At 39.6% G+C, this 25,098-nt stretch overlaps 1 protein-coding gene across 1 annotated transcript; it reads left to right on the plus strand.

Annotated features, from left to right (window-relative positions):
• Positions 1-84: 84 nt before the first annotated feature.
• On the plus strand, positions 85-21,323 carry CENPN (centromere protein N). The gene is made up of 11 exons (XM_084905122.1): positions 85-204; positions 3,183-3,363; positions 4,613-4,658; positions 6,570-6,629; positions 7,043-7,119; positions 13,665-13,841; positions 15,803-15,904; positions 17,593-17,656; positions 18,139-18,251; positions 20,326-20,452; positions 20,696-21,323. The coding sequence occupies exons 2-11, from the start codon at positions 3,193-3,195 to the stop codon at positions 20,776-20,778; spliced, it is 1,020 nt and encodes a 339-aa protein (XP_084761248.1). The 5' UTR covers positions 85-204; positions 3,183-3,192; the 3' UTR covers positions 20,779-21,323.
• Positions 21,324-25,098: the final 3,775 nt, after the last annotated feature.

Raw genomic sequence — 25,098 nt, forward strand, 5'->3', positions numbered from 1 at the left:
CTGCTGAGAAAAATGACGTGAGGGTTCGCTGAGTTTCACTTCTGCCGCTCCCCCCACGCGGGCCCCTCCCCTGGGGCTACAATCCAAATTTGCGCCCCCTCCCGAGGGGCGGGGCTTCAGGGCGGCGGGAACTGCCATTGGTGGCTTTGAAGGTGCAGCGGGCGGGAATAGCTGAAAGAAGTGAGGCGGCTGGCGATGTGCAAGGTAAGAGAGCCCCTAACGGCATGGAATCGGGCCGCAGAGGATGGGGGAGGCATGAGAACCCACATCCCAAGCCTCTGAGGCAACTTTTTGTGACTGCCACACGTCCCCAAGGCGAGGGACAGGCGCTTGCTCTCGACTGGAGGCCGAAGGGCTGGAACTACGGTTGGGGCTGGAGAGGGCTATGACGCTTGGTCGTGACCTCACATCCGCCCCTGTGGAGGGTGGGACTTACGAAGGTGTGCGTCATAGCTGAGCCGCTCCGAATGGTCACGTGATGGCCTGCTCGGCTAGCCCATCCTTAGATGTTTTGCCCAGTGTTGGGTGTTTTGATTTTTCGGTCTACCTTGGCTTCCGTCCTCTTAGGTCCATGCAGCCTCCCGCGTTACTTCTTATGCTCCTTGTTGCAACTCTTCAGCGGTGCAATTCTACAGGAAGATTAAAGGGCTGTTTTTTTTGTCGTGCGTGCGTTCACTCAACAAATATATCTTTGAGCACCTTCTCTAAGCCAGGCACTGAGCTGCATGCTAGGAAGTAAGAAATTAGATTATCACAGGGAATCAGAGTTTACTCAAGAGTTTTCCAACTTTGTTAGTGAGATTAAGTGCGCTCGTTCTACCAAAATGCTTCAGAATGGCATTCTACAAACTTTACCCAAAATTTAGAATCTTCTGAAGTACTTGCAGAATCTCAAGCCCTACTTGGTGACAACCCCCCCCCCCCCCAAGGTTAAAGCAAAAGGGCTCAGGAGTCTGCATTTTAACATGTGCTTGCTCGCGCGCTCTCTCTCTCACCCATTGCTTTTGGTGTTTCATTGACTGTTGGACCCTAGTCCTTCCCAGGTTGTTTATCTCTTCAGCACACTGCTTAGGGAACGTAGTATTTCATTCCACAAGTAATGGTCATTTAGGGTGATAGCCATGAATAAGACAAACATATAGTTCCTACCCTAGTGGATATCCTACATAATCTTTGTTTAGAAGTCATGTTTTCTTGCCTTTTGTGTTATGTATTTTGAAAGAGAGAGAAAGATGCCCATTATGATCTCCAACTGAGGTAACAGTTGAAATCAGCTGTCATCCCTGGCCTATAGGTTCTACTCTGAAAAAAGCGCTCAGATTCCCCCTTCCGTATGCCATTGTTTTAAGAGAGACACTGAATTATGTCGGGGAAGATCATTACCCTGTCTGTTGTGGAGGAAGCTACACTCGATTTGGGGCTCAAAACCTTTTGAGCAGTTGGAGAACCTCACGTTCAGGCAAGAAGCAGGAAAAGTGAGGTAATGGCTCTATGTAATTGGCAGTGCATTAAAGGAGAAAGAGACCTCTTTCCTCTCCGCTTCCAGCTCTTACTGTCTTGCTAGCTCAAAAATCCAGCTGTTTATTTCAGTTTCTTCCCTTAGTTAACCTTAAGATTTACATATTCTAGACAGAATTCTTGAGCTTTCGCTTTCTCCTCTGCCCCTACGAGTCTTCCCCATCTCTGGTAATAGCTTTTCAGTTACCTTGGTATTTCCTACACCTTACATCTAATCCATAGGACTCTCTCTTAAAAGTGTATCCAGCCCTGACTGGTTTGGCTCAGTGGATAGAGGGTTGGACCATGGACTGAAAGGTCCCGGGTTCGATTCTGGCCAAGGGCATGTACCTTGGTTGCAGGCTCGATCCCCAGTGGGAGGCGTGCAGGAGGCAGCTGATTGATGTTTCTCTCTCATTGATGTTTCTAACTCTCTATCCCTCTCCCTTCCTCTCTGTAAAAATAAATAAATAAATAAATAAATAAATTTTATATATATATATATATTTTTTTTTTTTTTTAAAGGTGTATCCAGAATCTGACCTTGTCTCACCACTTCTTTGGTCCACCATCATCTGTAACCTACATTATTGAGGTAGCTTCCTAGCTGGCCTCCTGCTTCCTCTGTCTCTCCTAGATTGCATTCTCAGTACAGTAGCCAGATTGATCTGGTAGAAAAACTAAGAGAGAGCATTTTCTGCCTCTTCTCAAAACCTTCAGCAGCTGGTTTCTGACAATAAAGGCCATGATCTCTGACTTCACCTCCTCCTCTGTGCGCCTCTCTCTGTCCTCCATGGAGGCCTCTTTTTCCTTGAAGGCCCCAAGGCTGTTCCCTCTGCCTGGAAAGCTCTTCCAATAACTGGCCACATGGCTCACTTTCCTCCAAGGATTGGTTCAAATGTCACCCTCTTGTGGAACCTACTCTGTCAACCCCCACCTCCACCTCACTCCCAGCCTGCTCCATTTTCACTAGTACAGGTTTCCTAACACTACTCCATTTGCTCTGAAGCATTTACCACTTTTTTTTTTTTTTTTTATCCTTACCCAAGGACATGCTTAGAGAGAGGAAGGGGGAAAGAGAGAAAGAGAGAGTGAGAGAGAGAAACATGGATCAGTTGCCCCAACCAGGGATTGAACCAAAACCCAGGTAAATGCCTTGACGGAACCAAACTGGCAACCTTTTGGTGCAAAGGACGAAGCTCAACCAACTGAACCACCCTGGTTGGGCAGTGCTTACGTACTACTTCTAACACATTTTGTGATTTTCCTGTTGCCTGGCTCTCCCAAGTAGAAACAACACTCCACACTGGCAGGATTTGTGTCTTTTTGGTTAAGATGTATCTATGCTTAGTGCCTAGAAAAATGTCTAGCATGCGTAAGTGCTCCTTCATTTGTTACATGAATTAGTAAACGAATGAATGATTTCCATCAAAAGTTCACAAAATACTCTAGCCAAGAAAGGAGAGAGAACACTAATTTTTTAAAACTCTAAAACACTTTTAAATATACAGCTTAAGGAGAAAGTTATTAAGTCCTCTTGTGAAAACACTTTGCAGATTGCCTGAGAAACAGTAAAATAAACATTTGGGTCTTTGACCTACAAATCAAAATCTCAGGCTAAAAATATGATGCTTAAAAAAAATTAACTATTAAGTTAAGCTTGTGCTGTTTTTGTTTTATTAAAGTGCCAAAGAAATGGATGAAATTGTTGCCGAGTTTGTCAAAAGGACCATCTTGAAAATCCCGATGGCTGAAATGACAACAATCCTGAAAGCCTGGGACTTTTTGTCTGAAAATCAACTGCAGACTATAAACTTCCGGAAGAGAAAGGAATCTCTTGTTCATGACTTGGTTATGCTTTGTGAGGTAACAATGTTCAAAATGATTAACCTTGAACTTTATGCTTTGTTTTTTTCTTTGTTCCCTTTGTCCAAAAGAGATTGAAGGCAGCTGCTAAGCTGTGAAGTGAGGAAGTTATGTTCTTCTCTGCCCCCTTATCTTCTATAGTGGAGACTACTATAGCAGAGAAGACACTAATTTTTAATTGGCTTTTCAACTTACAAATCACTAAGAAAAAAGTGAATTCCATGAGAGAAACAAACCAGACAATCAATGCAAGTAATGAGCAGTATTCTTTTTATACCTATCAGATTGTCAAAAATGAAAAGATAATAATACTCAGATGTGCTGGTCAAGTTGTGTAGAAAGAGACACTCTTTCACATGTATTTATTTATTTGCTTTTTGCTTTAAAAAGATTCCAGACTTTCAGAAAATTTGCTAGTACTAAGAATTCCCATATTTCAGTATACCCTTCCCTTAGTCATTTTTAAATAAATATACTTTATCACCCAGCAGTTCCATTTCTGGAAATTAATGTGGGTAAAATCATAAAAAAATAAAGAAATATATATAAATATAATTGATAAACATATGTATGTAGTTATAAATATGTAAATATATATAAATAAACGTTAACTAGCATTGTTTATAAAAACAAAAAGTTGCAAACAAACAACTATACATAGAAGATGATTATACTCCACATAAAATATTATTCAGCCATTAGAAAGAATAAATTAGAAGTCTGTGTGCACATTGAAAGAAACTATATGCTATGCATACATATAAATGTATAATGTATAGAATAGTGGTTCTCAGCTGGGATGAATTTTGTCTTCCGGAGGGTACAATGTCTGGAGAAATTTTTGATTGTCAAAACTATAGGAGTGGGGTGCTCTTGGATTCCAGTGGTTAGAGACCAGGGCACTTCTTAATGTCTTACAACAGCTCTCCACAACATAGGATTATCTGACAGAAAACGTCAGTAGTGCCTAGTTAAGAAACCCTATTGTAGAGGAAGTTGAGAAAAACAAAAATTAAAAGTGATGAATGAGGAGTAGATTGTGGGAGAACAGGTGTGAGTACCTATACTAAACATGAGTCAGAAGGTGTATTTGTTACTTAACAGGAGAGTGTAGATTGGAGACAAGCTGTAAGTAAAGTATTGAGAGGGTGCTCATAGTCTGTCCTAAGCAATTCTAAAATGTGCTGTGATTCTAGAGTAGAATCAAACCGATAGCCATGTTTACTGAATATTTTACCTTTTCTTTCAGGAGAAGCATGCGAGTGTCAATGATGCTGCCCTTTTAGACATTATTTGTAAGTTCTAGTAATTTGTATTTATAGTGAACCAATACAGTTTCATCAGAGAGTCAATATTGTGTAGATAAGGGCTCCAGTTGACCTGGTGTGTAAAATCCCAACTCTATCGCATACAACTCCTGTGTCCTTTGCCAAGTCACATTGCCTTTCTGGGCCCCCGACTTCTACTAGTAAATAGAAATAATAATAGCACCTATTAATATAATAACATTATAATAATATAGCACAGAATCACTGTGAAGGTTAAATGTGCTTGAAAGGTTCTTAGCACAATGACTGGCATATATAAGTACATATTAATAGAATTGAAAATATATTTCTGAAAATTTGTTCTTATTATAGTAATTACATCTTGTAAAGGATGTAAGGATTAAAACTGACTGGACTTTGAACGTGGTGTGGTCTAGGGCGGTGGTCGCCAACCTTTCAGACCTCAGGGACCACCAGTGGTCCATGGACCACCGGTTGGCGACCACTGGTCTAGGGGGACTGAGTGGGAGAAGCACACATGGCTCCAGGGATCTACAGGTGCAACTAGAAGGACAGTAGAGCCCCTTGCTAAGTAAGATGGGAATACTAGAGGGGGAGCGAGTGTGTCACAAAGATCATGGGGTAGCCTGGGACATGTTCTATTTGAGGAAATGTCTTCATGTGTTTAAGTCCTTGCCACTTACCATGAACTTTTGCGTGATATTTAATGGAATTATTACAACAAAAATTTTAATTTCTATTATTATAACAACCTTATTCAGAGAAAAGTTAGCAGGCTATCTTAACTCTGAAACACAGAACCACGAAGAAAATACCAGAAAGGAACTAAAACACTTCAGATGCTGTCTTTTGGGCAGGCATCACATTGTGCCAGATTACACCTGTTTTAGACCAAGCTTAGGGAATCAAGAATTGTCAGGCCATTGCTATAAATGGGGTGAGAGAGAGATCTGGGAACACCAGGCCCCAAATATAAAACAAAACAACAACAACAAAAAAAAAACAACAACCACTAAACTGTAGGAAGGACAGAAAGTACAAAAAGCACAGTATAGGTTGGTGCCCTTGTGTGTTGGGGTCAACAGCCCCTTTTTATGGGGTGCAGAGTACCTTGATCTTAGGTGCAAAGACACAGGGATGCAGATGGAGGTCAGAACAGGGACAGAGTAAAGGCGGGATGACAATGTGGTGGGACTGAACTTAATAACTTTCTAGGTCCATTTTTACTCCAAGACACTCCTAAGTTTATAATGTCTTCTATATCAAACATTCATTCATTCATCAGATATAATGTGGAGTGCCAGCCAGTGTCTAGATACTGAATACAACAGTGCACAAGACAAAGTCCTGTATTCCACAGGATTCTAGTTGGGGACACAAGCACTATACAAATGACCATCTAAATATATGATGTGATGTAGGATAATGATAAGTGCTATGAAGTAAACTAAAGCAGGGTGGGGTGGGTGGTCAGTTTGGATACGGCGATCAGGGTAGGCCACTGCATAGGTGGCATTTTATTAGAGACTAGATGAAGTACAGGAGTGTAGTGTGCAACAAGCTAGAAGAAGACTGCTCCAGACAAAGGAACAGCCAGCTAGTACACTCACCAGTTATGGGGAGCACACCATCCCTGGCATGCTCAATAAATGCTGCATTCTGTGTGGAGATAGAATAACTGATCTGACTTAAGAGTAAATGCTAAAGCTCTACTAGATTGAGTATTTCTTTATGATGTGTTTTATTTGTCTGCAGTTAATTTCATCCATGTAAAATTTACATTTGAATAAAAATGTATAAATGAATTGATAAATTACTATTTTCTCCACTTTCATGTTATTAAACATATGTATTCATAAGCACAATACATAAAAGTTCTATGATATAATAGCAATAATTTCTTCCTTTCTCTCTCAGATACTCAATTTCATCAGCACCAGAAAATTTGGGATGTTTTTCAGATGACTAAAGAACCAGGTAACGTTTGCCCTTTTAAAGTAAACATTTAGCAGGCCAGAGGAGTTCATTGAGGGAAAAGGGGGACATATTTAATACTTTCAACAATGCAGATTTTTAAAAATAACTTATCTAAAAAATAATAATAAAAAGTGAACATTTACATTTGATATTTTGGCTATTTAAAAATGAATAGCAGTATGTTCCTCTTAAATCACTTTTTTTTTCAAAATGAGGTGATTATTACTCATTTATGGGAAAATGCAAAATATATTTCGCATTGCTGTGTCAGAGTATCAGCAGCATCTCTGTGATTTGAATATTATTGCTCTTTGAGGTTATACAAATGCTTTGCCTCGGGGTCTTTGAAATATATTTATTGAAGACATTGCAGCTCCCTTAATTTTTCTTGATTTTTCTTTTCACTTTGACAGGTGAAGATATTGACCTTTTTGATATGAAACAATTCAAAAGTTCATTTAAGAAAATTCTTCAGAGAGCCTTAAAAAATGTAAGATTAAAATCTTTCTGAACTTCAGTGAAATTTAATTCCATGCATCTATGCTACTACCTTTTTTTATTTTTAAAAATTTCAATTAATAATATTCCATACTATTCTAGTCCATAACAAAAAAGAACTTATTCCATACTAATCTAGTTCATAATAAAAAAGAACTTTTTAATTATGTAAACTTTCCTTTCCACTCACCTCTCTCTTTAAAAAATTTTTTTTAATTGATTTTAGAGAGAGGACTGAAGATGGAGAGTGATATAGAAATCTCAATGATGAGAGAGAATCATTGATCGGCTGCCTCCTGCATGCCTCACACTGGGGATCAGCCCACAACCCGGACATGTGCTCTGACCCAGAATTGAACCGTGACCACCTGGTTCATAGGTAGACGCTCAACTGCTGAACCACATGGGCTGGGTTCCCCTCACCTCTCACTTCAAGGGCAAGTGCTTCTTTCTCAGTAGTAGCCCCATCCAATAGAACTCTGCAATGATGGGAATGTTGTATATCGTCACTGTCTAGTACACAAACCAATAGCCACAAGTGGCTACTGAGCACTGATATGTGGATGGTGTGACTGAGTAAATGTTGACCTTATTTAACTTCATAAAATTTTACTTAAATAGCCATGGGTGCCTAGTGGCTCCTGTAGTGGCTCCTGTAATGGTCAATGGCACCCTCAGAATCTTCCTGCCATTCCATTTCCACAAGCACCACCAATTGTGATAGGTTTGGGCAATCTCTCCTTCATTCTCTTTCCACGTTATTCTGTCTTCGTCCTCCTTACATATAAAAACATGCCAAAAAATCACATTTGTCATGCTAGGGCTGTCCTACTGAGAGTAGTAGTGTTCCCTCTTTTTTCATACACAATTCTTTGACCTTTCCATCTCTTTTCCTCATCCTTTGTAACTTGTCATTCTTTCTATGTATCCACTTGTCAGTGAACATATTTTCTCCTTTCTTATAATGACCCTTCTTCATGTGCTTTGAACCCATCTCCTACATCCTCATGGGGCCTACATCTTGGTTTCTCTCTATTCTTTCACATTCTCAACTCCTTCATCTACTGATGCCTACTCTAATGCTTATAAACATGCCCAAGTCCTCGTAAAAGTACATCTATTCTCCATGCTCATCCTTAATCATAAAACTCTTGGAAGGAAATATTTCTTGTCCCTTATGTAGGAGTCCCTTCATCACTATCCCTTCATGTTTCTCCAACAAGAGCACTGACTTAACCTTAGTGAGAGAGCAGCCTGCAGGGGCACCCGTTCTGGTCTGTGGCTCCAGGGCCCAGCTCTGCCCCCGCAAGGGAGGCCACCCGGAGTGATTCTGCCAGCAGCCACACGGGTTTTATTGTCCAGAGGGCCACTTGTCTGCAGATATGAGCCAGTCATATGAGTTTCTTGGTAATATGAGTTATATGCTGGCCTCCACCTGCCAACTCTTTTGCCTTATTTCTTAGTTGTTCCAGAAGGATATTGCTCCCCTTCAAAGACCTCCCCAAAAAGTTGAACGGGTAATCCATCCTCACTGGCTTCATGATTAAGCCCCTTGCTCTCTGGCTACTGCCCTCAATGCCAGTTTAAAACTGAGTCATTTTGTTTTATTTTTGTTGTTGTTTTTAGAGTGCATTAAAGCTTGGGACAGTGAACCAAGGAAGGGCTTCAAATAGAAGCAGCAGCAGGAGAGCCTAGACAGGCTGCTTTGGCTCACTGAAAAGTCAGAGAAAAAGGGGCCTTGGGGACAGGTTCAGGAGGTTAGCCCAGGATGGGCTGCCACTGCCCATTGCTCCCTTGGTTACAAGTCTCACAGGGTCCTTTAGAGTTTAAGAGCTGCATGCCCAAGAGGGAAGAAAGTGGAGGTGTGCTCCCGGCAAGGAGAGTGCTGGGACTGAGTTTTGAAGGGCAGTGGTTCTCACAGTGTGATCCCAGACCAGCAGAATCAACTTTGCCTGGGAATGTGTTAGACATGCAGCTACTTGGGCTCCATCCCAGACCTACAGACTCAGACACTGTGCAGGTGAGCCCAAGCCCTCTAGGTGATGCTGATGCCCAATGAAGTTTGAGACCCTCCCTGTTGAAGAATACCAGTGATATTTATAACAAAATTCTGCAGCCTATTTGAACAGTCATACTGATTGCAAATACCTATGTGTGCTGGGCTCCGTTCTAAGCTCTTCCCAATTACTAAGTCATTGCATCCACCTGGGTTGGTTATGCAGCTGGAAATTGTAGAGCCAGGGTTTAAAACTGGGTGGGTAGCTTCATTCATACTTTTACAGTCTGTATTCTGCTCCTTGATCTGATTCTCCTCAGGCTCTCCTGGATCCACTGCCTGCCTCCACAGGTGTCATCACCTGTACTCGACACTCCAGCCACACTGAACTAATCTTCTATGAGTTCTTGGATTTACCATAGGATGTTCCGTCTCCTTGGAACAACCTCCACCACCTGGCTTTTGCACAGGTGTTCCTCCCTGTCCCTCTGACCTCCACTTAAATGGTGCTTCCCTGCCTGGACAGGTTGCTCCCCTGTCCTGTGCTACTGTCACCATAATCTAACCATTTTCTGGCTTAACTGTTAGTTTCCTCCCAACCTGTAGGCTCCCTGGGAGCAGAACTCTGACCATCCTGCTCCTCACTGATAAGAACAGCTGGATACTGGGGGAGCCGTGGCCAGTGTTGTTCAGTGGATAGAGCCCACGTACCAAAGGGTTGAGGGTTTAATTCCCAGTCAAGGGCATGTACTGGGTTGCATGTTCCATCCTCGGCCCTGGTTGGTTGAATGCAGGAGGCAACCAATTGATGTGTCTTTCACATTGAAGTTTCTCTCTCCCCTTTCCTATCCACTCTCACTTAAAAGAAAAATTTTTTTAAATATCCTTAGATGAGGATTAACAAATGCTAGGGAATAAATGAATTGGGCATGTTCTGTGCAAACTCCCCCGTTCCTTTTATTGATATAGGTTTTTAAATATTGTAATAACTATTAAGGCAAGTCCACCTTGGCCCATCCCCAATAACTTTATCAAAAACATCCTGACCATTCTTCAAGATGAACCTTGATATCATAAAATCAGATTTATAAACAAACAAAATCTTCAGCATTTTGAGTGGGGGAGGGGTCATTCATTTAATTTATAAATTAATTCAAGGATAATTGTGAGACAAGAGAAGGTATGTCTCCTTTTCCCCCCTCTTTTATGAATAAGTACTATTTTCTACCTTGTCCATAAGTTGTTATTTTTTACTAAATTATTTGAAAAATATTCTTTTTTTTTTTTTTAAATACTCTTGCCATGAAATTATAAACTTTTCAGAGGTGAAAGGAGAGTCCTATCTGGGTGTGGCCCACACAGCATTGTTTTCTTTACAAAGACTTAATGGCAGAGTCCCTGGCCAGCCTTCCATAAATATTGTGGATTTATGGTTAAGACCCTCTTGGAACCAGCCTTTTTGTTAAGCTGAACATGACTGGCTAACTTGTTTTTAAGAACCACTCTTGGCAACGTTCCCACACTACTTCACCCAAAACAAGAAACAGCCCAAGGGGCTTTTCTCTTGGCGCCAGTTCAGAATTTATCTGCTTCCTTTACAGTAGCCTCTCCTCATTCACCCGCCTAAATTAGACATACCTATTTTAGGCACCAGGAACTTCTGTTCTCTGAACCCCATGCCTCCTGCCCCCACCATTCCAGGAGAAAAGAGTCAAAAACGCTCATATTTCCTCCTACTTTAGCGCCCACGTACTCCAGTTGTTAGATTTCTTCTCTTTTGATCACTGCCATATTCCAAAAGCTTTTACCCCCTGAATGAACCTCAGATAGACTAGCAGGAGAGGCTAAGGGGAACAAAGGAGCTTTATTATGAGACATATCTGTACTATTTGAAAGGTCAGCTGGAGACTGATGTGCTGTGTACATGACGTTTTAGAAGAGAGGAGTGTACAAGTAAAGCTCCTGTGTCACCTTATCCATTGTTCCCCTGAGCTGGGTGACACGTCCTAACCACTTTTCTCAACTGACCAAGACTTCCAGCTGGTCTTCACTCTCCTCATAACTTAGCCAGCGAATGGATAACCCCACTTTCCCAAAGGCTGATGGTGGTAATGTCATGCCAAGGAGCATCTCTTGGTACTCAGGACTGAGGAGTGACTCACTTGCTGCTCTAGGACAGGTATCTTAACTCTTATTGTGCCCCTTTGGCTATTAGTAAAGCTTATAGACCACTTATCAGAAATTTTTTTAAATGCTATAAAATAAAATACATAAAATTACAAGGGAAGCCAATTATATTAACATACAGTTATTATGCTATTAAAATACTAAATTGTGATATAGTACTGTATGTGTTTCTTTATTAACACAAATAGTCTTATGGTGGGTCTACAAACAACTAGTTTCAAAGTAGTAATGTGTGTAAATGATATTTTTGAGGCATCTACAATAATTGTAATGTGATAAAAAAAAAAAATTGGAATTTCTGTGAACAACAAAGTAACTGGTTCTAAAGTTCTACTGTTTTGTTGCCTGCTTTCACAATTGAAGATGATAATTTTCAATTGAAATTAGTGCAAATGAAGATATAATCTCCACCACCACCACCACCAAGTTCATAGATTCCCTGAATTCTAACTATGGACTTCAGGTTAAGAATTCCTGTCCTTGAATCAATTGGGTAGAAAAGCTGGTGTGAGAAGGCACAGGAACGCTAACTGGGGAGTGATGGACTGAGCCTGTGGTTTAGGGATTCAATCCAGACCCAGACAGAGAGAAAGAGGAAACTATTCAAAAATATAAACTTCTTGAAAAACTTACAAAAAAGATACAAACAAAAGAAATGTTTCTGTTATAAACATGTTTTCTTTCTTTATGCTTCTATATCATGTATAATAATCTGTTAAATCTGTAGGAATTCTGTGTTGTATATTAAAGTTTATTATAATACTAGAGGCCCAGCACCCTCTCGCAGTCTAGGACCCCTCAGGGGATGTCTGACTGCCAGCTTAGGCCCAGTCCTTGATTGGCTCTCGCAGTCCAGGACCCCTTGCTCCTTACCACTTACCTGCTTGGAGGCAGGAGAGGCTCCTTCCACCACTGCTGCGCTCACCAGCTGTGAGCTCGGCTTCTGGCTGAACAGCACAGGAGATGCCCTCTGGTGGTCAGTGCATTCCCACAGGGGGAGCGCCCCTCAGCCAGAAGCTGGGCTCACTGCTCCTTAGTGTTGCCTCAGAGGCAGGAGAGGCTCCCGCCACCGCTGTAATCACAAGCTATGAACCCGGCTTCTGGCTGAGCAGGGCTCCAGCTGGGGGAGCTCACTGACCACTTAGGGCAGCTCCTGCATTAAGCGTCTGCCCCCTGGTGGTCATAGCGACCATTTGTTCTGCTGTTCAGTCAATTTGCATATTAGGGTTTTATTATGTAGCACTAGAGGCCCGGTGCATGAAATCGTGCATGGACGGTGTCCCTCAGCCCAGCCTGCACCCTCTGCAATCTGGGACATCCCTCTCACAATCTGGGACCGCTGGTTCCTAGCTGTTTCCTCACCTGCCTGCCTGCCTGATTATCCCTAACCACCTCTACCTGCTGATCTGATCACTGCCTAACTACCCTCCCTTGCCAGCCTCATCACCCACTACTACCCTACCCTGCTGGCCTGATCTCCCCCTAACTGCCCTCCCCTGCCAGCCTCATCACCCCCTAACTGCCCCTCCCCTGCCATTCTGATCACCCCCTGCTTGCTCCCCTATGCCGGCCTAATCGCCCCTAACCACCCGCCAATGTGGCTTTGTCCAGAAGGAAGTTGGACATCCAGAAGATGTCTGGTCGACCTGGTCTAATTGGCATATTACCCTTTTATTAGTGTAGATTAGTATAGATGTTCAGTAGCTTGCAGGTGGTAGTCAGTAACTGACAGTTTAGAGGGTACATTCTCAGGTTATCCAAACCACTTAGGAACCTTGGTGGGATTAGTGACCTAGTTAAACTTGAGCATTATTAATCTGAGCTATCATTTGTGAAAAATGCTTTATCCTGGCTATAACAGGATGATAGCTATTGAGATATTTCCTTTGTAAAATAATATAGGTGTATATTTGGGCCCCACCTCTTCAGATATCTGAGGATCTTGCTATAAGAATGTGAGATGGAACACCTGGAGGCCAGCTGTTCAGAATTATACTGATTCTGTGGGCATCTTTTTTTTTTTTTTTTTTTTTTCAGCCCATTGATTTTTTTTTTTAACCTTTTTTGGATCGTATATGAAAATTTTAATAGGTGGTACAGCATGTCTCTCCAGAAAACATACACTTAGATTAAGGTGACCAGACATCCCGCTTTTGGCAGGACAGTCCCGATTTTTAACAATTTGTCCGGCGTCCCGAGACGTTTTAAAACAGTCCCGATTTTTGGAAAGAATCTTTTGGAAAGAATCTTTCCAAAAAAGTAGGAGAAAAGACTGTGGAAGATTACAGTGACATCCTTCACCTCTAGATGCTACAAGATTTTACTTAGGAAACTTAAATTTTCTTTTTAATAAGGTATCAGTCACCTTCAGGGATGCTGAGGAGAATGCAGTATGGATTCGAATTGCCTGGGGAACACAGTATAAAAAGCCAAACCAGTACAAACCTACTTACGTGGTGTACTATTCCCAGACTCCGTATGTCTTCATATCTTCTTCCAGGCTGAGGAGCAGCATTCCCCTTCTGGGTCAGGTATGGAACCAGTTACTACAGTATAACATTGTATTATCCTATTTCAGAGGTCTATGTAGGATTAAGCACTATATGTAAAATGCCACATGTAATTCTTCATTTCCTAAAATGAGGAAGTGTGGTTCTTCTGCATATGGGAAAATGGTATAAGCATTGGTTCAGAGCTCATTGTTGTCTTTTAATCTAAAAGTAATGCATATTTAATGTTAAAAATTCAATCAACACAGAGGTCTTTAAAGATCAACCCTTAGTCTTTTAAAACTTTATATCCTGCCAAAACCGGTTTGGCTCAATGGATAGAGCGTCGGCTTGGGGACTGAAAGGTCCTGGGTTCGATTCCGGTCAAGGGCATGTACCTTGGTTGCGGGCATATCCCCAGTAGGGGGTGTGCAAGAGGCAACTGATGGATGACTCTCTCTCATCGATGTTTCTAACTCTCTATCTCTCTCCCTTCCTCTCTGTACAAAATCAATAAAATATATTTTAAAACTTTATATCCTTTTTCCCAATCCTATTTACCAAAATTATTACTGTTAACAGTTTTGTTATTTCCTTTCAGATGTTTCATTACAAAAGCCAGAGTAACATAGCATCTGTCATTTGCTTTTTTAACATTTCCATGTGTTTCCATATAATACACCTCACAACTTTCTTGTGACTGCATCATTTACCTATTAATGAACATCATTTTCATTTGTAATCATTTTTCTCACATTCTGTGCACAAGAAGGAGCCTCTCCTCACAGCCTGCTTCTTGTTATAGCTCTGGCTTCCTAGCATCTTTCCCCTGAATAAGCCATTCCTACACAGGCCTGGCAACTGCCGCTGATTTCACTATATTAACCCTTTGCACTCCGCTGTCCCCTCTCAGGGGACATCGGAATTCTAGCATATCACTCGGATGTCCCCTCTCAGGGGGGACATTGCAGTTTATTAGTGATTACGGGGAATTGAGTTAATTCAACGCACGTTTCCGCCGCAAAGTAGCGTCGAGTAGCTGGTAGCCAATGTCCAGAATGGTTCGGAGTGCAAAGGGTTAATATTCATATCCACAGTGGCACCTACATTGGTGCCAGAGCTACCATTTAAGCTGGTTGTAGGTGAGCAGCTCCACCATCCAGACTCCATCAACCTTAGTAGAGTGAGCACTCCACAGTATGGAACTAAGAGCTACAGGATCCTAGTGAGCAGACTTGCTTGTCATTTAAATTCCTTGGCTGTTTACTGAAATGGCAGAAGGATTTCTACTGCTGCATGCTTCTACTTTCCTTTAACACAACTCTGCTCCTTTATGTGTGGGGTCTTTTCCTCAATATATAGCGGTGGTTTATCCACTTACAGCCAGGCTAGTCCACCCTGGCACAGCTAGTTTAAACACTGCCCTCCAAGCTAATGTTTATCTCCATTGTGAATCTTAAGGCAAACTTATCTCTATCCTCGAGTTCCAGGTAAATATTTTATTAATCCTGTTTCTGACTTCTAACTTGTTTTTCCAGATAATGGGAAGTTTTTATAAATTGCACTTAATGTATACTTTTTTCTTCAGTATTTGTCCTAAAGCATACATATTTGCATTTTAGTGTGGCAGTATCATTGTAATATTAGATGATTGGTATTCTAAAATGGTAACATTTGAGTATTCATGTTTATTCCTGTCTGAACTTAATTTATTATAAGTCCTAACTTTAAATAAGAACACAGTTCTAAAAATGCTACAAAAGATTTTGCATTTATGAGAATTTTAATGCCATTAGCCTTTTTTTTTTTTTTCTTTCTTTTTTTCTTTTTTTTGTCTTTTAAAAAATCTGAGTAACAGGACATGAGATTATATTTTTCTGGGTTTCTTTTCACTCTGAAGTAGAAGTATTCACTTATTGCCACTCTTAATTTTACTGTGACATGTATTGTAATTACAGGAATAGACACAGTAATCCTAATATTTTTCTAATTTTCACTTTAAGGCACTGACAGTTGCTAGCAAACACCATCGGATTGTGAAAATGGACTTCAGAAGCCGATATCTGGACTCTCTTAAGGCTATTGTGTTTAAACAGTATAATCAGGTGAGCCCATCAGTGACTGTTTAAAGTTAAGTCTCCGTTTTCTCTTTACAAGCCACTGAGCGGGTAGAAAAGTTCACCTGCAACAAAAGGAGATCCCTTAAGGTATTACTGAAGCAGAGAAAACTTTCAGTTAGTTTATAGTAAAGGAAACAAAATAATGAAATGCCTCACTATCACCTTTTTATAATCATATTTTATGTTTTATACTGCTCATTAGTTATTAGAGTCTGTTAGATCCCAATTTCCAGATCAGCTATTCTAATTAGAGTTTATTTTCTCTTTAGAATAACTTAATGCCTGTTTAAGCTAATTACAAAAAAAGTAATTCTACTACTCTCTTCTATTATGCAAGAGAGAAGTAGAATTAATTTTTTGTCCCATCACTCAAGTAGGTGATACAGGGGTTAGAAGTAAAGGAAAAAGCATTGGTTTATTAATTCCCACAATGTATTTATTTGTTAAAATTATTTAAATGCATCATTCCCTTTTAATTATAAGAATGGATCTGGCCGTAGTCACTTGTTCAGTGTCATTTGCTCCTGTGCATGGTATCTGTGTGCTCATATGTTCAGACTCCTGTAGATTGGTCATTAATGCCCTATGTATATTTTTGAGCTCTTGATATATTACACAGGGTGGGACAAAAGTAGGTTTACAGTTGTTAACATGGAAAATAATACAATAATTAATAAATAACACAAGACTAAACTCTTGTGTTTTAATACAATTGTAAACCTATTTTGCCCTACCCTATACTTATATATTTCATCTGTTCTACATAGAAAGGAGTGATGGCTCTGCAAGCCCTCTAAGGAAAACAAATTTAGCATAAAGAGGCTAGATAATGATTTTTCTCCCATAGCAGCCTCCTCCCCTCTTACCAGCCACATTCCCATCAAATTGCTATCAACTGTTCTGCTCTGACAGTTGCATTCTAAGGAAAATACACGTTGTCAAATACTTAATTATAAAAACAGTGGCTTTAGTGGGGGAAGGTCAGAGAAGGGATTTGAGAAATTCAGACTTTTAGTAGGAAAATTATTTTTATAAAAAAAACTCTCAGTGAGTTTCTTGTGGTTATAAAGACATAGCTTTATAATTAAATCTAAAACTTCACATTGCAAATTCTGCCCTGATTTCTCTAGCTTTTGTACTCACCACCTATTTCTTCCAGGTCCATTTTTATGATAACAAAGTATAGACAGAGCTCCTCAGGCAAAACAACTATGATGCTGGCCCTAGATGTTTCTGTCAATATCCTGCTCTAGGAGAAATGCTCCACTCAGCCTGGATATGGCCTTAAATCTCTTCTTGTTTGAAAAAATAAATATAAAATTTGAGCCCTGGCAGGTGTGGCTCATTGGTCATTGGCCCAAGCAATGAAGGGTCTCAGGTTCAATTCCCAGTCAGGGGCACATACCTAGGTTTCAGGTTTGTTCCTAGCCGCAGTCAGGGCGTGTACAGGAGGCAACCAATCGATATGTTGCTCGCATGGGTGTTTCTTTCTCCTTTTCCGTTCCTGCTATTCTCTTTAAAAAATCATTGGGGGTGGGGGGGAAATCCTTGGGTGAGGATTACAAAAAAATAGATAAAACTTGACATATTTTTATGTACTAAAACAAGTAATAGCTATACTTGAAGGTATTAAAATCAGGAAAACATTGACTTTTTCTTTTTTTCCCCCCTAGACTTTTGAAACTCACAATGCCTCTACACCTCTACAAGAAAGAAACCTTGAGCTAGATATAAACAGTATGTGTGTTTTAAAATAAAAACTGAAATTTGAAAGTATACTCTTAAAAATGAAAATTTTCCTATCTCTTAGCAATGAGTTGGCAATAAAATGAAATGGTACAGCCATTCCGAAACATTTTTATGGCTTTCCAATGGCATAGGAACTGCTATTGATTTCATGTTAAGTAAAGAAAGCAGAATAGAAAATTGTGTGTATTTTATAATCTCAGTTTTAAAAATATACTTTGGCTACACAGGAATATATAAAATGTTAACTGTACTTATTTCTGTGTGGTAGAATTATGAGGGGCTTTTATTTTCTTTTTTATCAGTGCTTTCCAATTTTTCTACAGTAAAAAAATATTACAATCAAAAGAAGAACCAGTAAACATTATCTTTAAATTATACAAGCAAGTTGAAAGGTTAGGAATTAAAAGGGGATAATTTGGGGATGAAATATATTCCTAACAGCTCTTTTATTTGAAATCTTCCATCTATAGTGGATTCAAGGATCATTCATGAAAACGTAATAGAAAAAGACAGAGTACAAAGAGTGACTCAAGAAATTTTCGGAGACTATCCTCAACCAAGACTAGAATTTGCACAATATAAGGTAGGACATTGCTATAAACTGTCTACAGTTATCAATATTTTCTTAAGAGAACAAAACATCTAAGTGAACTGGTTCTAAGAAACTTCCTTATTCATTTGTCGCTTTAATTTTGCATAATCACTTTATGAGTTAAAATAGACTTCTCTATAATATTTAGTAAGTTCCTCTATTAATAAAGAAGACCTTTGGAAATTTTGAATTTACCTTTTAATTTCATCTTTCATATTAATTCCATTATATATAATTGGCTGTGATCTATATTTTTGAGGGGGAAAATTTCTAATCCATCTATACCTAGAACAATACTCACAATGCAGCGGGTGCTCATAAAGACTTGTTGAATAAAAGAGTGAATAAACAAGACATTATATAGTCCAATTGGTATCACATGGAGAAAAAAACAGTAGCCTTGTTAGTTTTGTAAACCTAGCTCATCTTAAAAGTGTACCACTGCCTACCAAGAAGACCATTGCCACCCTTACAAGAATTCAAGGTTTTGTCATGATCACTAATGTCATACTCATGCACATATAACACTCTCCTCTCCTTAAACATCTCATTAAAATTCTTTCTGTTTGGTGCGCCTACAGCTACAGGCCACACACTTCAAATCTGCCGTAGATCTGCTCATTTAGGCATAATGCTTATTTGGTTTGTGTTTTTATTACGAATAGCTGATTAACACCTTTCAAGTTTGGTTTCCTGAATAGCAGGTTTTAATCCAGTTCCTTTAGAAAGCTTGTACTGTGGGACACTGGTTCTCAAAGTGTGGTCCCTGGACCAGCGGTACCAGCATCACCTGGGAATAGATAAGAAATTCGGATTCTCGGCCCCACTTTAGTTCTACTGGATCAGAATTCCGGAGGTGCCATCTGGTTTCACAAGCCCTCGAGCTAATTTTGCACACTAAAGTTAGAGATCCACTGAAGGAGTATACAGAAGACTTAATCTACAAAATTTCCCTTTACATATATCTTAGAATGGCTCTATTCTGTAAGTCAAGGTGCACATTGATGCATACCTGCCACTAATTTTTCCCCACTTCCTATTTTGAAAAATGTCAAACCTTCAGAAAACTTGCAAGAATATTACAGTGAATATCCACGCATTACTCTTCAGCTATTTCAACATACTGCCTCTAAATGCAAAGGATCGCTTTAAGTTTTAAAAAAAAAAAAATTGAAATTAGAATCTAAGAGCCAAGAACCTATTGAATTAGCAATACTTGGATATTTGATATTAAGGTTTTTTTTATGTGTGGTAATGTTAGGGGGTGAAAAGTATCCTTTTTAGGTGTTTTTAGATACATATTGAAATATTTACAGATGGAATACTATAATGTCCTGGGTTTGCTTCAGAATAATCCAATGCGGGTAGGCTGTAGGGAATGGGAAGAAAGGTAGTAAGTGAAAAAATACTGACCACTAGTTGATCATTGTTTCAGCTCAGTGATATGCACATGGGACTCATTATACTGTGTACCTTACTTTTGTATGTTTTTTTTTTTAATCTTCCATAATGAGAAGTAAAGAAATCATGGTAGTGATTCAAAAGACATGCCATTTTTATATTGAAATAACAGGTTACCAAAGATAGTGCTAATTTTCCACTAAGAATGCAAAATGTTCCCTAGCTGGTTTGGCTCAGTGGATAGATTGTTGGCATACAGACTGAAGGGTCCCAGACACATGCCACGTTACAGACTCAATCCCCAGTAGGGGGCGTGCAAGAGGCAGCCAATATCTCTTATCATTGATGTTTCTATCTCCTTCTCTCTTCCTCTCTGACATCAATAAAAATATATTTTTTTAAAAAAAGAATGCAAAATAGGACACCTGTGGGTGAAACTGCCATCCAGAATCTCCTGTGTGTCAGGCACTGTGCACACTTAGCATTTTGTGTGTTCTATCGTTTGATATGCTGGTTGCCCTCTACATTTTCAGTTATCAAAGTAATGCTTCTCTCATCCACTAATCCCTGTATTTCTTGATGATAATAATTAATGAAATGAGTAATCCAATGCCATTACAACTGATATATTTAATAGTCACTTATTAAATATATTTGTTGACAGCTTGAAACGAAATTCAAAAGTGACTTAAATAGGGGCATCTTGGCAGAAAGAAAAGAACCTCTCCGGTGCCTAGTAAAGTTCTCTAGCCCGAATCTTCTGGAAGCATTGAAATCCTTAGCACCAGCAGGTAAGTAGTCAGTTTATTTTGCAAGCTCGAACAATTAACAGCATACTACATTGAAACCTCTCTTTGCTGACTAATTACCTCTGAGCTTTCTCATGACCAGTCTGGTATCCCATCATACTCTGTATTGCATAGTCTGCTTCTGCAAATAATGGGGGTCCAGGATCTTGCCCATTTTTAAACTGACTCAAATCTTTACCCTGTGATTATTTTTATTGTCTCTTCTTTTTCTTTTTTTAATTTCAGGTATTGCAGATGCACCACTTTCTCCATTGCTCACTTGCATACCCCAAAAGAGAATGAATTATTTTAAAATTAAAGATAAATAAGACATCCATGGTTTGTAAGCATCACATCTCCCTGACTGTATTTCATACACTTTTCACTTCATGGCTAGCTGTTTTAGACGTGATCCCTTAATACTGACAATTTTAAAATGTTCAATATAATTGTTGGGAATGATTATTTCCTCTTCTACTGTGTGCTCCCTCTTCCTTGTATCCTGCAAAGCATAGCAGTTGTGGGTCTTTAAGTGTCTGAATGTCCTTTTTCTCACTCCTGTCTCTCCTTTCCTAGAGAGGTCTGGTTCCAATTGCTGGTGTTTAGGAATTTTCTCTTAAGATTTGGATCACATAAAGAAATGCCAAGAAACTATACCCAATTCAAAACTTTATAGGAGAATCATAAACTTGGTACATTCAGAGGGGTAGACTTGGGTCTATTAAGTTATTATTGCAGGAGGTAGTATATCAGATGATTTAATTATATAAAATAATGGTTTCATTGTAAATATACTTTTTGTAATCTATTGTACATATGACATTCAAACTGACCAATTTTATACTGACTTGTGAATAAAGATATTTAAAAACTGATACATAAGTTACTTTTTTTTAAAATATATTTTATTGATTTTCCACAGAAAGGAAGGAAGAGGGACAGAGAGCTAGAAACATCGATGAGAGAGAAACATCCATCAGCTGCCTCCTGCACACCCTCTACTGGGGATGTGCCCGCAGCCAATATACATGCCCTTGACCGGAATCAAACCTGGGACCTTTCAGTCCACAGACCAACCCTCTATCCACTGAGCCAAACAGTTTTGGCCATAAGTTACTTTGATGAAAATAAGAGGCTTATTGTAGAGATACATAAATACAATCAGAAAAAGGGGTTAAAGTATGCTTTATAATACAGTGGTATTTTCTACAGACTATAGGTATTTTATGTGAAAAATATGTTTTTAGATTTAATCAGCAATAGCAAAGACATTTCGGTTATCTCAGAGTGAGGCACTGAGTCTGCAAGGACTTAAAGCTAATTTCCTTATGGATTACTGTTGTGATTTAAAGCATCTTTGCACACAGGGCAGGCACTTCTGCTCGGTGCCTGAATGGCTGTGTTAGGTCTGCACAGAGGTGCTGCATGTTCCTGGGTTGGCTTCTCACAGCTCACAGCCTTCCTTGGTGCTTGGCAAGGATGTGCAACTGAGACCTGAATGAGAAGATGCTAATCATATTATCCAGTCTGTAGTGGAATCACCTGAGGCCCTCCCAGACAGAAGTACCTGCTTAAGGAAATGAGAATACAGGGAACTTTTACCTATTATGTGCTTGATGGTCCACATACACATACTGTATTCAAATGTAGTCTTGAGAACAGATGGAGCAGTAAATATACATCCAAGGACCTCTATAGTGAAGGTATTTACTGCCTAATGTAAAATTAGGGAAAAGAAATTGCTTCAGAATAATGCAGTGGGATTTTTGAATTTTTTCTAATTAGGAATTTATTTAATTTTACATTAGGTAGAATCTCTAAAAATGAATACTAGCTAAAATTAATCAAGCCCTTAAATATATGCAAACAATGCTAACTATTTTATATGCATTGTTTTATTTTCATAACAATCCTTTAAGACAGCATTACTAGTCTTATCCTACTTAAGTAAATAACAAACCTTCGTCTAGCATAGGGGTGTCGAACTCAATCAGAGAAGGGGCCAAAATCTAAAATCCAGCCTAAATCGCAGGCCGAATGGTTTACTGAACAGTCATAAACTGACAATGTCATAAACTGACAGCGGAGTGCAGTGATGACAGCGCGGTGCGGGCCACATTGCAAGGCCTGGCGGGCTGGATTTGGCCCACGGGCCTTGTGTTTGACACATGTGGTCTAGCAAATAAGTGGCTGAGCCCACATTACTAGTTAACTACAGGCAGTCAGACTTCAGAGCCTGTACTCTTAGACTCCACTCGAAAAAGAACAATAGTCCATGGATCCTGTCCCACACATAGGTATGTGTGTTTTGTTTTTTGGGGTTTTTTTGGCCCACGATACTTTTTAAACCATAGTTCCTTTGGTGGGCAGAATAATACCCCATGTTCAAAGATGCCCTGGAATCTGTATATTACCTTACAAGCAAAGGGACTTTGCAAATGAGGAGAGTTCGTGAATGGGCCCAATGTAATTATTAGGATACTCAAAAATGGAAGAGAAGAGAACAAAAGGTGATATGACTACTGAAGAAATCAGAGTGACATGACGATTCAGCTCACCATTACTGACTTTGAGAAGCTGCAAGAAGCAAGTAAACAGCTACTTCCACAGAGCCTCCAGAAGAAATGCAGCCCTGCCAACTCCTCAATCCTAGTCTAATCTCTAGAACTGTAAGATAATGAAGAAAGAGTGAAGATGGGGAATATATAAGATGAGTCATTTTAGCGAAGCTACTAAAAATTAACATGAAGTTTGAGGCATGAAAGATTCCATTCTTGTTCTAACCTGGGAATATAAACTTTTTTTTTTTTTTACCTTTCTAATCCTGTGTCAATGCTTGGATTTACAAATGGACTTCTAGATCAGTGTTTTTCAACCTTTTTTGGGCAAAGGCACACTTGTTTCATGAAAAAAATTACGAGGCACACCACCATTAGAAAATGTTAAAAAATTTAACTCTGTGCCTACATTGACTATATATAAAGTAATTCTCTTGAATAGGAATCAAATAAACACAAAGAAAGTATTTTATAATTACTTTATTATGAAATATTAAGTAAACAAAATAGTGAAAAATTATAAAATTCTTGTCTTGTCTGCACCTACGGCACACCAGGCAACATCTCGAGGCACACTAGTGGCCGCGGAACAGCGGTTGAAAAACGCTGTTCTAGATAACCCTCTGTTTATCCCCTAAAGCAGTGTTTCCCAACCTTCTCTCATGATGAGAATCACCTGGTGGAGTTGTTAAAACACAGATTCCTGAATCCCAACTAAGAAATGCTAAACTAGAATTTTTGGGAACATATAGGTAAAATTGCATACCTAACTTAGTGCTCTGTATATAACATCTGTGTTAGAGCACTAGTTAAGTATACAATTTTACCTATATGTTCCCAAAAATTCTAGTTTAGCACTTCTTAGTTGGGATTCAGGAATCTGTGTTTTAACAACTCCACCAGGTGATTCTCATCATGAGAGAAGGTTGGGAAACACTGCCCTAAAGAACTCACGTATACATCCACCTGATATCCATTATCCAGATCAAAGGATGTGACCAAACCTCCTGGCATCCATCACCCTGCCTGCCCTGACACATGACTGATAATCATCCTGGGTCAGTTGTAAGGTTAAGAATGCAGGACTGATAATTCTCAAGAATGTACTTTTTATTAGAAGAACTTAACTTTTCTTTCTGCTTTGGAACACATTTTTGCCTTGCTGTGTTCACAGCTTGCAAACTCCAAGACCCTTGAATAAGTCCTTTCATTTATTTCCAGCCAACGCCTCCAGGCTCTTTGAGTTTCTTCAACAATAACAAATCTGTGTTTTAAGCCACTAGTTTGTGGATATTTGTTATTGCAGCATAGAACACTAATACATATGCTAATATATAAATGTTGAATGTTTTCACATAAATATATTGAAAAACAAATCCAGTGATATCAGAGATACAGTTGCTCCCCTTTAAACAAAGATTTCTCATTTCACTGCAGTCCTTACCCCTTCCTTTTGTCTATACCTGACCTACTGGTCTCATCTACATGACCTACCTAGTCCCTCTAGGTACTTAGATTTTAGAACCCTGCCCTGAACTCTACTGTCTCCCAAATAGTAATGGAATCTTATCCTTTAAAATATAAGCAAGTAAAGCCAGCCTCCCTAAAATGATTAGTTCTGCCAATTATAACGTCCTTTTGTTTGTATAATGTGACCTAGGGCTAATTAGTTACTTCTCTGCAAAACTTATAGTGCATACCCACTATGGCTGTTTTGAAGACACTAAATGACAAGTGCTCTCTCCAGTGTCTGGCACATGGTAAACAGTAAATGAAATACAGCGGTAATTAACATCTAGTTGTCTGTCCTGCTGTTGAACACTTGAGTTGCTTCTAATCTTTGGGAAGTAAAACTTCTGAACGCGTCACTTTTTCTTCTCCAATTATTGCCTGATGTCAAGTTTCTTGGAAGCACAACCAATACCCTCTACCTGTCCATAGGAATCCTAATGAAGGTTTGCAGTCCTCCCGCCTCACCTGGCAGCAGCTCCCCGCTGGCCTGCAGGGGGCGCCGCGTCCAGCCTAACCTGACCGGATGCTAATAAGCCTGGAGGCCCCGCCCCCTGCCGGAAGTGCAGTGTTAAGAGGCGG

The sequence above is a fragment of the Pipistrellus hanaki genome, assembly GCF_964339955.1.
Source record: "Pipistrellus hanaki genome assembly, chromosome: 15".
NCBI lineage: Eukaryota > Metazoa > Chordata > Mammalia > Chiroptera > Vespertilionidae > Pipistrellus > Pipistrellus hanaki.

Excerpts from the sequence above, each read along its gene's own strand:
- CENPN (XM_084905122.1), top strand. The coding sequence starts at position 3,193 with ATGGATGAAATTGTTGCCGAGTTTGTCAAAAGGACCATCTTGAAAATC. Across the intron at positions 13,842-15,802 it reads GCATTCCCCTTCTGGGTCAG|GCACTGACAGTTGCTAGCAA; the intron begins GTATGGAACCAG and ends TTTCACTTTAAG. Across the intron at positions 20,453-20,695 it reads GAAATCCTTAGCACCAGCAG|GTATTGCAGATGCACCACTT; the intron begins GTAAGTAGTCAG and ends TTTTAATTTCAG.